Source organism: Staurois parvus, unplaced genomic scaffold (genome assembly GCF_062004578.1).
Source record: "Staurois parvus isolate SC_StPar_1 unplaced genomic scaffold, SC_StPar_1.0 ptg000013l, whole genome shotgun sequence".
Taxonomy (NCBI): Eukaryota; Metazoa; Chordata; class Amphibia; order Anura; family Ranidae; genus Staurois; species Staurois parvus.
The window spans coordinates 16,169,194-16,183,645 of record NW_028317809.1 but is presented as its reverse complement, the minus strand read 5'-3'; the positions used below and the strand labels follow the sequence as shown (position 1 = coordinate 16,183,645).

The 14,452-nt window shown below is 46.1% G+C and overlaps 1 protein-coding gene across 1 annotated transcript in view; it reads right to left on the bottom strand.

Annotated features, from left to right (window-relative positions):
• MRPL1 (mitochondrial ribosomal protein L1) overlaps nt 1-14,452 on the bottom strand; it is a 43,127-nt gene that overhangs the window by 4,619 nt on the left and 24,056 nt on the right. Inside the window, exons 7-8 of the mRNA XM_089676201.1 lie at nt 10,420-10,520; nt 874-955 (exon numbers count right to left, since the gene is read on the bottom strand). Coding sequence (XP_089532327.1) covers nt 874-955; nt 10,420-10,520 — 183 coding nt within the window. The remainder of the gene's footprint in view (nt 1-873; nt 956-10,419; nt 10,521-14,452) is intronic.

Genomic DNA, 14,452 nt, shown 5'->3' with positions numbered 1-14,452 from the left:
CTATAACTAAAGTGCCTCTCTGTTTAGTTACATATTTTTTATTGTACATATTTTCCACCTTTTGGATTCACTTTAAAAAGGTTTTCGTCCTTTTTTTTTGTTTATTTTATCCAGTGTACTGTACAACTATTCCTTACAAAGTGGCCACTCGCTAAAGAGCCACGAAATGCATTGATGGTGTTTTAACCTGTTTTTAGGATCAACAAATGCCAATCTTCCTGAAAAGTCAAATTAGCCTCATCCTTTTTTACCATTGTTCACAGGATCTGACTGCAACCTAGTGCAGTGCAAGAATTTCCAGAAAGCCCTGACAAACACGAAGTTTGACCAGCCATACTTTGTGCTGAGACAGTCATTTACTTCAAAGGTGCTGACTCTAGGACTGGTATCCAGCAACCTTATGAATATAAGTATATGCTTAATATACTTTTTCCCATACTTTTCACATCTTTACAACTAAATACTACTCTTAGAAGGATGTCTCTTGTGGCTTTTTATCCCTTTTTCTCCTTGTCTCTGTTCATCTGGAGCACTACAGACATGCTATATAAGGGTTTGAAAAAGGTCCCTATAGTGGACTAAACCAGTTCTAGGTGTTAATACAAACTGGCTGACTAATAGTAGAAAAAAGCCTGTTGAGATGCTGGATTTCCTCTTCATTGAATATTTTAAATGGCACAACTGCCACAAAACATTCAATATCTTGTATATATTTTTTATGAACCTTACATTTAAGTATGAATGCATGTAATTGATCTTTTAAGTGCTCCATAATTTGTTGGCGAGATATAAAGAAAACTGTGGTTAGAAAAAAAAATGTTAGCTGTGTATAATATTATGAACACAATAATATGGGGATTTCATTCTACTCACCATAGTTCAGTGGCCTGTATTGACAAACATCCTTTATTAGGGTACTCATGTTAGCGATTATGTGTTCAAGAGGCAAATCCAACTGAAAGATAAGGTGGAGATTCATTGTTCTGCAATTGCTGACTGAAGCCATATTCTCAAGAACTGTAGTAATTCAGATCCATAATCAAATTGTTACAGATAGGTCATTATTTTAGATATTTATTGCTAAACATTTTTTCATTTATGTTAACTCTATGTGTAGCTTTAAACAGCTCATAGTCATAAATTAAAGCAGTATTAAACCCATAAACAAAAACGTACAGGATAAGTTCACCTTTCATAACTATATTAACGGTGTAACACTGGCCCCTGCACCCGCCTCAATCCCTGTTGTGATGGCTAGTGGGGGATCTTCCCCTCCCCACTAGCTGTCACAATCTGTAAAAAAAATGCAGCTGTTCGAGGCTCCGCCCACGCCACTCATTCACAGTACTCTGTGAATGAGAACATAAGTTCCAACAGTCTTTTCGGTTGTCGGCTTGTAGTTCTCAATGAACTACCACAGCGCTGTGGAATGCCGTGGTAGTTCATTCAGTCTTGTATCTGCCTGCCCGTACGAGATGTACGGGCACACAGATGTACTGACAGGTCTGCAGAAGACACGCACGGCACCAGCGATCTGCTGATCACTGGTGCATTTAGAGGCTCCAGAAACAAAAAATAAAATGCACATTTTTTTTTACCTGGGCATTTATTAGTTTTTGTTAAAAGGTGAATTTATCCTTGTATTGCAGATTACCAATCCTTAAATTTAATGGTTACAGTTTTTTTTTTTTCTTTTTTTCCTTTATTTCACCTGGTGATCTGGTCAGTAACACTTTCTGTTTTAGGGTGTCTGCATTCTGGACAAAATAGTAAAGCAGACACCTTTGGACAGCAGTATTGTCATTCTGGGGAGAGGGTAGTCTTAGGCTGGCAGATTTAGATGGAATTGACTAAACTCCAGCTAACACTTTATATGTAGTACTGCAAACAGTTTCTCATTTTTGAGGGATAAAGGTTTTACACAACTTAACAAAATCTGACCATTGTAGGCACCTGTCAGTGGTAAAATGATCAGGTTTTATTCACCTCTAACTGAAAGAAACCCTAACCAAAAATGCATCCATCACATCCAAGAATTGATTAACTGCAATATAATAAACATTTGCATTTGGGCTTAATACTGCTTTAAATCCTTTCACTACCGCTTCTCTCCTGTACATCTAAACTCCAGCTAGCTTAGTGACCTGTATATTAAATAAAGGTTCTTTGTGACCTGTATATTAACCCTTCACACATCTACACATTAATCCTAATCCTCCTACTGTATGTGCCCAGAGCATTAACCCCTTATTTATTTATTTTATTGAGTTTATATAGCGCCAAAGGGTTTGCTCAGCGCTGTACAACAGAGGGGGGGACAATACATGAAACAGTACAGTAACAACAAACAGCACACAAGGGGTAAGAGGGCCCTACTCTTTCGAGCTTACAATCTAGGAGGGAGGGGGTAGAGGTACAGGAGGAAATGGCTGTGGGGGATGGAGTGGTAGGAGGAAGGAAGGGCAGCGGCTGTTAGGTGAGGGTGGGGTAGGCTTCCCTGAAGAGGTGGGTTTTCAGGGAGCGCCTGAAGGTGAGGGAAGGTGACAGTCTGATGGATTGGGGTAGTGAGTTCCAGAGGATGGGGGAGGACCTGGAGAAGTCTTGCAGTCGTGCGTGGGAGGAGGAGACCAGGGAGCAAGATAGAAGGAGGTCCTGTGAAGAGCGAAGGGTACGGGTAGGGTGGTACCTGCGAATCAGGTCGGTGAGGTAGTTAGGGGCAGTGTTGTGAATGGCCTTATAGGTCAGAGTGAGCAGTTTGAATTTAATGCGTTGGGCAATGGGGAGCCAGTGGAGGGGGGTGGCAGAGGGGGGTGGCAGAGGTGGAGCGGCTGGTGAGATGGATGAGTCTGGCCGCTGAGTTCAGGATGGTCTGAAGCGGGGAGAGTTTGCACTGGGGTAGGACGGTGAGGAGGGAGTTGCAGTAGTCAAGGCGTGAGATAATCAGGGAGTGTACGAGTAGTTTAGTGGTGTCTGGGGTAAGGAAAGGAGCGTATCTTTGCGATGTTCCGGAGGTGGAGCCTGCATGTGTTTGTAAGTGATTTGACATGAGGTTGAAAGGAAAGGTTTGAGTCCAGAATGACGCCAAGGACCTTGGCTTGCTGGGCGGGATTGATGGTGGTGTTGTTGGTAGTGATGGAAAGGATGGGGGGGAGGCGCGGGAAGGGGGAAAGACGAGAAGCTCGGTTTTGGAGAGGTTGAGCTTGAGGAAATGGAGCGACATCCAGTCAGAGATGTCGTTTAGGAGGTGAGTGATGCGGGCGGAGAATGTGGGGGTGAGGTGAGGTGAGGGGTGGATAGGTAGATTTGAGTATCATCAGCGTAGAGATGGTAATTGAAGCCGTGGGAGTGTATGAGTTTGCCAAGGGAGGAGGTGTAGATGGAGAAGAGAAGGGGTCCAAGGACAGAGCCCTGGGGGACCCCAACAGAGAGGGGGAGGGAAGGGGAGGTGGCACCGTTGTAGGAAACGCTGAAGGAGCGTTGGGATAGATAGGACGAGAACCAAGAGAGAGCGGTGTCTCTGATGCCAAGGGAGAGTAGTTTATTAAGGAGGAGGGGGTGGTCGACTGTGTCAAAGGCCGCGGAGAGGTCTAGGAGAAGGAGGACAGAGTAGTCGCCTTTGGCTTTGGCGGTTAGTAGATCGTTGGTGATTTTGAGGAGGGCAGTTTCGGTGGAGTGTAGGGGACGGAAGCCGGACTGTAGTGGGTCAAGGAGGTTGCTGTCAGTTAGGTGGGCGCTTAGACGATCGTAGACCAAGCGCTCAAGGAGCTTGGAAGTGAGTGGCAGCAGGGAAATTGGTCTGAGGTTGTTGAGGTCAGTGGGGTCCAGGGAGGGCTTTTTGAGTATGGGGGTGATGTGCGCATGTTTTAGGGGGGAGGGGAAGACGCCAGTAGAGAGGGAGAGATTGAAAATGTGGGTAAGGGAGCGGATGAGGGAGAGGGGGGTGACCGGAGGAGTTGAGAGGGGATAGGGTCCAGGGGGCAGGTAGTGAGGCGGGCTTCTGAGAAGACTCTGGTGACTTCCTCAGTGGTAGTAGGGCTGAAGGAGTGCAGTGATGGGGGCTTACGGTAGGCAGGGCCTTGGGTGTGGTGGGGGGCAGTGCCGTTGCGAGGTCAGAGGAGGGGAGAGATGAGGGGGTGATGGAAGGGGGGAGGCTAGATGGGGAGGTAGATTGCAAGTTGACTATGTCCTTGCGGATTGCGTCAATCTTGTTGTGGAGATGAGTGGCAATCTCGTGGGCGGTAAGTGAGGTACTGAGTGGAGGAGGGGGGGGGGGAGCAGGGAGTTGAAGGTGGAGAAGAGTCGGCGAGGGCAGGTGGAGAGGGTGTTGATCAGGTTAACGAAGTAGGCCTGCTTGGCGGCGTGGAGGGAGGTGGTGTAGGTGAGGAAGGCAGATTTGTAGAGGGAGAACAAAAGAGGGGACTTGGTTTTGCGCCATAGTCTCTCCAGCGCACGACTGCGACGTTTGAGGCATTTAGTATGGTCGTTCTGCCATGGTTGGAGCGGTCTGGGTTTGATGTTGCGTGTGGTTAGGGGTGCCAGAGAGTCTAGGGTAGCTGATAGTGAGTTGTTGTACGCGGTGGTGGCTAGGTCAGGACATGACAGTGGAAGGATGCTGTCGTGTAAGCGGTCAGCAGCCGAGTGGAGGGGGGCCGGGTGCAGGTTGCGGCTGGTGATGGTTGGGCGCACTGGGGGGGGGGGGGGGGGAGTTAGGGGAAGGGGAGATGGAGAACGTGAGGAGGTGGTGGTCGGAGAGAGGGAAGGGGGTGTTAGTGAAGTGGTTAAGGGTACAGAGGTGGGAGAAGACGAGGTCCAAGGTGTTCCCATTGATGTGGGTGGAGGATTGAGTGTATTGTGTGAGCGCGAAGGAGGAGGTTAGGTGGAGGAGTTGGGAGGTAGCTGGGGTGTTGTCGTTGATGGGGATGTTGAAGTCCCCGAGGATGATGGTCGGTAGCTCAGAGGAGAGGAAGAAGGGAAGCCAGGCGGCGAAGTCATCCAGGAAACGGGCTATGGATCCGGGGGGCCTGTAGATCACTGCGATCCTTAGGGGGGTGGGTGAGAAGAGCCGGATGCAGTGAGCCTCGAAGGAGGAGAAGGTTAGGGAGGGGGTGGTTAGGGAGGACCTGGAAGGTGCTCAGCGGTGATAGGAGCAGGCTGACACCACCACCTTTGTGACCGCTCAGTCTTGGTGAATGGGACCAGACGAGACCTCCATGGGAGAGTGTCGCAGGGGAGGTAGAGTCAGTGGCCTGTACCCAGGTTTCGGTGATGGCTAGGAGGTTGAGGGAGCGGGAGATAAAGAGGTCATGGATGGCAGTTAGTTTGTTGCAGACCGAACGGGCTTTCAGAAGTGCAACCGAGAGAGCAGGGGGGTCCCTGGAGGGGGGGTGAGGTGGTGAGGGGCCAGGGTTCAGGGAGGCGATTTTTGGGATGGAGGAGAGGAAAACGAGGAGGAGAAGTGCAGGTGGCATGCTGGGGTGAGTGCAGTGCTGTTCGGGTCAGGGGAGGTGAAGGGATACGGGTCAGGGCGAGGTGATGTGGAGAGTCTGTATCACCGTGGAGGAGTCCACTAGAGTCCTTCTGTAGGGGGAGAGTGGGAGTAAAGGGCAGCAGCTGGCTGGCTGCAATCTGTGGGTGCAGTATGCTGGCGTCCGAGGGGTCTTCAGTGGGTCCGGTGGATCGGCGAGTGGAGGGGTCGTAGGGTGCGATGTCTGGGGGTGTTGATAGGCACGGCATCTGGTGATGCTGGCGGCTCGGTGACTGGAGATTCGCTGGGTGGTCCGGGTGATTCGCTGGGCGACGTCTCGATTCGCTGGGTGGTCTGGGTGTTGGGTGTCCAGAGGTGGTAGCTGGGTGCCCGGTAGCTGGGTGTCCGGTAGCTGGGTGCTGGGTGTCCAGTGGTGGTAGCTGGGTGCCCGGTAGCTGGGTGTCCAGGGGTGGTAGCTGGGTGCCCGGTAGCTGGGTGCAGGGTGTCCAGGGGTGGGCCCAGAACCGATGTATGGGCTGGGCAGCGGAGCAGCGATCAGTGGGCCTGAGCTGGTTCCTGGTGGTCAGGGATGGACACAGGGCTAGTGAGGAGGGCCCTGCGGAGGCTGGCAGATCGGTGGGGATCGGTGGTGGCAGCTTACCCGTTCTGGTGGTGCTGCCGTGCAGGTATCCTGGGGTGGTCCTGGGCTGCTGTCAGCTTGGTGGTCCTTGCTAGGCTGATCTTTGGTGGGGTGGTTGTTGTCACCTTGCGCCAGGCTGCTGTGGCCCTGGAGACGGTGGAGAGGGTCAGGGGCCGCCTGGGGAGGACCACCCCGCTGTGTGTCAGAGGGCAGGAGCCGAGGGACGGAGCGGCGGCGATTCGGCGGCGGTGTCGCAAGTCGGCCCGCGAATTAATCGAAGCCGCGGCTTTGCCGGTTGTAGTAGGCCGCGATTTCGGAGGGGGCCAAAACTGCTCGGGACCCCTCCCGGATGCTTCACTAGGGGCCGCAGGTGTGTCGGGGCCCTCGTAGTGTCCGTTGCCGCCCGGATGGCAGCGGATTAGGCAGTGGGGCGACGGAGCTCTCTGATGGCATGTTGCTCCGTCGCCATCTTGGATATATGTATATAACCCCTTCACTATCTACTCCCTCTGTGTATGACCTGTATCTGTTGTATCTAATGCACTTTTACCAAGCACCATGTTTTAACACCCTCAATATCAGCAGCTTTCTAAAAAGGAGCAATTTGGGGGGTATTTTCCCTGTCATGGCATTTTTACGTGCCCTCATGTATTTACTGGGTAGGTCTAAACGAGGAATAAAAAGTCAGCACTCATCACACAATATCAGCATTTCATGCTTTGCTGTGTGTGCAAATGTGTAATGGGATATCTGTCAAAATGATGTACCTATTTTTTGTTAGGAAAAAAGAAAGCAAACTAGGTCAAAAGGTATTAAATTGATATTAAAGAAAATTAATTAAAAAAAAATAACAAACATGTTAGACTTACCTGCTCTGTGCAGCCCCGATCCTCCTCTTCTTGGGTCCCCCACCAGTGCTCCTGGTCGCTTCCTCCTTCCAACTGCCCCAGACCAAGCAGTTTGCTATGGGGACACCCAAGCAGACTCGCTCCCGAGCAGCTGCTCTGTGTGTCAATTCACACACAGAGCTGCATCTTGGCCCTACCCCCTCTCTTCTCATTAGCTCACTGGTTGTGAATGACAGGAGCGAGAGCCAATATACCACGCTGCACGGCAGTACCACTACCACGATCCCCAGACATTGTCAGGTAAGTATTTCAGGGCTGACATATGCATATTATATCAGACAGAAGACAAAGGGTTGAGAATATGTTAGCTTATACATGACATTTAATTGGTCATCTCCATCAATATGATTAAAATGTATTCACATAAATGTCCTACCTTTAAAATGGATATGTTGAGGTATAAAACTAGGATTTTAACTTTTATGCTGCACTTCACTTCACTATTACTGATAACATTGCCAGAATGCCGTAAGGAGTCCAGAATCTCAGTGTTGTGCGTTCTGGACGTGCAGCAGGCAAAGTAACAAGTAGCAACATAAACCATGAAGTAGAGTCCCACAATCAACCACACCAATATGCCAAACACAAAGATGCAGACTAATCTCCACTCCATGTTGTCACAAGGTGACTCCTTTCTTTTTGCTGCCTCAGGGGAGTAGGTAAAAGAAGATACACAGCAAGCAAGACAGAGCAGATTTATCAATATAAGGCAGCCAATGCAATGGCAAAAAAGTTCCCAAGTCAAAAAAACACAGACAGCACAATAAAGATTACCGTATATACTCGAGTATAAGCCGACCCGAATATAAGCCGAGGTACCTAATTTTACCACAAAAAACTGGGAAAAACTATTGACTCGAGTATAAGCCCCATCATTAGTATCAGTGGGAGGAATAGTGCCCCATCATTGGTGTTAGTGGGAGGAATAGTACCCCATCATTGGTATCAGTGGGAGGAATAGTGCCCCATCATTGGTGTCAGTGGGAGGAATAGTGCCCCATCATTGGTGTCAGTGGGAGGAATAGTGCCCCATCATTGGTATCAGTGGGAGGAATAGTGCCCCATCATTGGTGTCAGTGGGAGGAATAGTGCCCCCATCATTGGTATCACTGGGAGGAATAGTGCCCCATCGTTGGTGTCAGTGGGAGGAATAATGCCCCATCATTAGTATCAGTGGGAGGAATAGTGCCCCATCATTGGTGTCAGTGGGAGGAATAATGCCCCATCATTAGTATCAGTGACACCAATGATGCGGCACTATTCCTCCCACTGACACCAATGACACTTGCTGACCCCTGTTGCAGTATGGTGCTGCTGCAGCCAGCATATGTGGTTGCAGCAGCACCTCTGCACTGCACACTTACCGGCTTTTCCCTCACTCGATTTTCGCGGGTCCGCTCGGCTCCGCCTCCTCGCCCGTGATTGGCCGCCTGTGTACCTTTCCTGAGCTACAGTTCTGGCGGCCAATCACCGGTGAGGAGGCGGAGCCGAGCGGCAGGAGTGAGGGAGTGGCTGGAGTGACGGAAGGAGCAGCGCTTCCTGGATGGATCATCGTGGGAGCCAGGTAAGAGACAGCAGCCCTCTGCCCACCCCTGTACGCGCCCCCCTTGACGGAGCCTCGCGCCCCCCCTGACATCTGCAGACGTTGACTCGAGTATAAGCCGAGGGGGCCGTTTTTCAGCACAAAAAATGTGCTGAAAAACTCGGCTTATACTCGAGTATATACGGTATAAACAATGCAAACACAGTAAAGCATTTCCAGTAAGATTAATAAAGTATACATTGATAGACAATTATAGGCCAGCATAATACCAAATTATATTTATAAACCTACATTTTATTTAAAAAAAAAACTCTACAGGTAGTCTGCCACTAAGGTAAGTAAATTGTTAGACAGTGCTAATTTGTTTTCTTCTCTCTCAGGTGGCGGCATCTTCAGTGTGGGCTTCACAGCCGGGTGCCCACTGCGCTATGTGAATAGTCCCGTAGTTTTCTGGGACCTGTCTTGTGTCCCAGAAGATTACGGGGGGGAGGGATGACAACTTCTGCTTCCGATCGCCTTAGGCGATCGCACCAGAAGTGGGAGCAGGTATCCGCTTTAAGGAGGAATGGGCTGCCTTCAGGTATACGTAAATATGGAGACTCTCAAATTTACGACTGAAGCATGAGACGTTGTGGCGCCACTCAGAAGCTGAGTGTCAAAGGAATAACCTCACTGACAGATATAGGGGAGCAGTGCCCCAGTGTCAGTCCAGTCGCTTACATGGAAGGAGAAGAAAAGACACCACTCTCACCTCCCATGCAGTCCCGTGTGTAGAGGATGGCCTCAGCCGTCACGCCGGCCATGCCCACTGACGTGTTTCACGCCGTCCAACGGGGCTTGATCACAGAGGAGTGTAGGCTAACAGGCGCTCTAAGCTTTTATGTGCACCATTGGCTAAAATAAAAGCAGGTGTGTGGTAAAGGGATGTGATGATGGAAATGGGAAGAGAAAGAAAATCCTCCTCTATTACTTTTCTGGAAAAAACCCAAACTTTGGGGTTTTACTTACTTTCAATGATAATTGTACACAATGCTGGCACAGAGAGCAATAAAACTGACAGGGATTCTAATCCCTCTCCACTCTATCCAAAGTTAAAAAAAAAGTTTTACCTTTAGTCATACTTAGCACAGCTGTCACATTTTTAAAGTGAAAAGGAAAGCTGCTGGTATATATATCTTAATGAAACCCCCACCCCCAATTCCATATACATCCATTTTAGAAAGTCAAAGCTCAGACACACCTGTCACTTCACGTAATGCAAGTTCCCATAAATGTCACATTTGGGAGATTGTGTCATGTAGTGGGCACATGCCTAAGCATAAGCTTTCTGTAAACCAGGTTATTGGAGACTTTGAATTTGGAGGGATTTTGGATGCAGAGTGGAGAAATATAAAACTTTAGAGGTCTGCTTTCAGAGCATCAGCTTAATTTTGATATGTCTTTTTGTGGGTGAGCCTGTAAGTGATACAGGCAACAGACTAAAAGAATTGGAAATTATTTTATGTATATTGTGAAGAGAAGTGTGCAATATGCCACCACTGTACATAAATACGTATAAATATGAGAAATAAATATGTGAAATGGACTTTAAGACCTTCAATTAATTGTTTAAAGTAATTTTGATAAACCAATATGTTTCAGGCATTGCTTGAATATCATGTTGTAAGAGTAGGCTATGATTATTATAAGGAAATGTCAGGTCTGCTAAGTGTAATATTCCCATAAATATTCATAAGCATTTTTAATCAGATATTAGGAATAATAAAATATCCTGCAAGAAACAGCTGGCCTATCACATGGAGATGGTATTCTTCAGGAAACATGCAGTGTGAAATTTGAGAGGCACACATTTCTGTGGACTTACTGTTGCTATTTTGATCCGGATAATACACTCCCGTTCCACAATATATTCATAGCAGTGTTCAAACACCTTAATCATGCTGGGAATATCAATACCCACAGAACCTACAACAAAAACAGATGACAATGCAGCCTCAAAAAGTATCTGGTTTTGGCTTCATTAAAAAATTGCACAAACAGATGATGAACAAACTAAAACAGGCAAACAGTAAACAAGCACAAATTCATAAACAATTGATTAGTCAACAGTACAGCTTCCTGTAATTATTTTGTTATTACTGGACCCTAAGCTAGCTGAAAAACAAACAGGGTAATATCTTCAAAATGTAGGCCTTGTTCTGCATGTATGGTGCAGAAAAACTGATGAAAACTGACGAGAAGATTTTACTTGCAGAGATATCAGTTTACAAGTTTTCATGCGCGTTTCAATGAGTTTTATACATGTCTGCACGTGATACTAATGTTGTGATGTGAACAGGATACATAGAGAACAATTGATTTTGTTGTGCCCTTGCAGAATGCGTGCAGAAAAAACAACATCTCTGAACCATGGTGTAAACAAGCCCTTATGGTCCTGGTTGGCAATCCAACTTGCTAGCACACTGGAATCCTGAGCAGCCATTAAAACTAGCACTCCATTACTGGCCAGATCTCTGCCATTATAGTGAGCCTCCCCAGATAATAGAGGACGTAAAATTCAATATACAAATCCATATCTCCATTAACTCATTAAAATTAGTTTTATCATTTCTGTTAGGATTCATGTCAATAGGTGTTCTAGGTAAATGTTGCATTTCCTGTACCAATGAATGCAGCTGCTTTTGAAAGTATCCAAATAAGTTTTACTTTTATATTCTCTTACTTTTTAATATTAGAGTCTTATTTAAGTAATTTTTTAAAAAGACATGCGTTTTCCATAAAATCATCAAGCTGTGTATAGCACGTGCATTTGTAGCTTCAAAATTTTTGTTTTTACTAACATGGAAGACCCTGTCTATATTCTCCTCATTCAACCATAAATTTCTGAGCAATTTTTTTAAATGTAAATTTGACTTACCAGTAAATACCATATCTTGAAGTATACTAAAAGACAGGAAGCATAGACTAAAAGTTATATACCGCTACTTTCAAGTGACTGGACATTGGCATAAGCGTTGCTGGAAATGCCCCCAGTGCATCCTCATATACTGTAACCTCACCCACTCCATAGGACTACAGTTTTGTAGCAAGCAATTAGGAAAAACAGAGAACAGAGGGAAGGTACCTATTTCCTGTACTGTACTCCAAGATATGTAATTTGCTGCTAAGTCAAAATTCCATCTCAACTGTACAATGCAGGACAGGAAGTCATAGACCATGGGACATCCCAAAGGCTGAAAGCTCCACAAGGTAATACTTAGAGAAAGTATGCACAAAAAGACCAGGTGGTGACCTTGTAAATCTATGAATTGGATATTTGATACTTAAAGGCCCCTGATAGGGGAGGGGGAAACCATTCCTTGAGGGCGTAAGCTCTGGAAATTAGCTGCCTGTGCCACCTAGCAATGGTAGAAGTGGAAATAAGAAGTCCCTTCTTGGCACCTTAAGGGAGGTCAAACAGGACTCAATTTTTCTGAAGGAAGATTATGCAGCTGTAGGAAGACCCTACATGCTCTAACCACAACCAGGCAGTAGAGTGAAAAACCTTGGTGTGTTTTGCTAGATCGTCATCTGTTGAGCAAGAATGGCCAAAGACATATCAAGATTTGACTGGTCCCTGCTGAACCGTATTAATTTTGATCCATATTGATGGATGGTCAGCTGTAGAGAAGGATGCATGGGTGCTGAGAGGAGGTAGTAGCAGTAGTCTTGTTTTTTTTGTGCAGTAAAAGTATCTTCCCCACCAGACCTCTCCCCTCACTGCTTCTTGTGGTGGCTTGACAAGGGACTATACAGAACAGGATATGTCCTTGATCGCAGAGGGATAAAACCGGTAGAATATTTCCTCCAAACTCTTGGGATGGAATTCTAAGCAAAACAAATTCTTTGAAAATAGGTATACAGTGGGGCAAAAAAGTATTTAGTCAGACACTAATTGTGCAAGTTCTCCCACTTAAAAAGATGAGAGAGCCCTGTAATTGGCATCATAGGTAGACCTCAACTATGAGAGACAAAATGATAAAAAAAATCCAGACAATCACATTGGCTGATTTGGAAATTATTTATTTGCAAATTATGGTGGAAAATAAGTATTTGGTCACCTACAAACAAGCAAGATTTCTGGCTCTCACAGACCTGTATCTTCTTCTTTAAGAGGCTCCTCTGTCCTGCACTCATTACCTGTATCAATGGCACCTGTTTGAACTTGTTATCAGTATAAAAGACACCTGTCCACAACCTCAAACAGTCACACTCCAAACTCCACTATGGTGAAGACCAAAGAGCTGTTGAAGGACTCCAGAAACAAAATTGTAGACCTGCACCAGGCTGGGAAGACTGCTCACCCAGGCGACTGTTTTACAATTATTTAATACTGTTTTTGTCAGTTTTCATACTTTGCGCTCCAGCTCAACCAGGCGTTTATTGTAGCTCAGCCAGGTGTTTACTGGTACTGTGATTGTGTTCTATTTTCTGATATACGTTTCACAAATGTAATACTGTTCTTGTTTTTTACACTATATTCCTCATCTCAGCCGGGTGTTGATTATAGGTTGGCCAGGTGTTTATTGCTACTTGATGGTGTTTTATTTTTGATATATGTTTCACATATCGTTTGGATTTAGTGGCTCAGCCAGTTTTCTTATTAACTACTGACTATTTGTTTCACAGATCTATTCATTTATACATTGGATTTGATGCTCAGGAGGGTCTTTGTTGTTAGTTTGTTTTTTGGGTCACTAGGGGACAGCACAGCACTATTCTTGGAGAGCAGCTATCATCCCAAGCGCCTTGCTGATTTTCCTTCTAAACTTTACCGTCTAAAGCACGATTACGATTAGGCCCTTTTTCTCAGCTCCTCTGTGCCTTGTCTCTGCCATTGCTAAGTGAGAGAATCACCTGTGGAGTGCTCATGAAGCAATGTAGAATTAAAGGCTTTAAGCGTGTACAGGAAAGAAGCCACGATAACTCAGGGGCTGACCTATGTTCTATGGCTTTGTCTCTGGAACTGCAGGCAACTGGGAGACCAGCAGGTATGCTTCTTGCATTCTTGGTGGAAATGGACGGCAGAAATGACAGGTGGCGAATGCAGGATCCAGTGCTCAAAACAAACACTACAGACCAGCCTTACTGCTGTGGGATCCGGATATGGTTCCCAAAATGAACATTGAAAGCAACGGATTACGCAACTGTAGATGAGCCCTGAGGCAATAAGCAGTTAGATCTTGATAAAAGTGTCAGCAGAAGTAGTGACAAAAAAGATTAAAAAACTATGGTTTAAGAATCTTCTCCATAGGGGTTGGTGGGGTTATATGAGGGTGCACTGGTGGCATTCCCAGCAAAACTTTTGGCAATGTCCAATTACCTGAAGGTAGCGGCATAAAACCCATGTTCTGTGACTTGCTGTCCTGTTCTGTATGATTAAGATAGTTTGCTTTAAACTGGCTGATATATAACTTTTTTTTTCTGTATGCAATTGTTGCTTTAAAAACAAACATTTAATACAAAGGATTCCCAGAGCTCAACAGAAAACAAAACCACAGCAAATGATGCTGGCTTTGAGGCTCATTTTGCTCAACTGAAACTCCAAACTCAAGCTGGTGACCCAAAGTTAGTTTCTTTTTTCATTCAGCCAGCAGTCTGATCTGGTTCTAATATAGATCTGATATAGATCTGTGAATTTACTATTTTCTGAGTTCATCCAAGTTTTATCAGACCCTTTTATCCAATTTTGGTCTGGTGATTCTTACTTTATTTCTGTCTTTAGCATCATAACCACAATGCCCCTTTGCTATGTCCATGGTGTGGGACTAGAAAGACTTGCACAGATGTTCTGTATTTGTGCCAGAAGCTTGTACAATGTTGCAGTCATTTCCAGTCTTGGTGACACAACACGACTA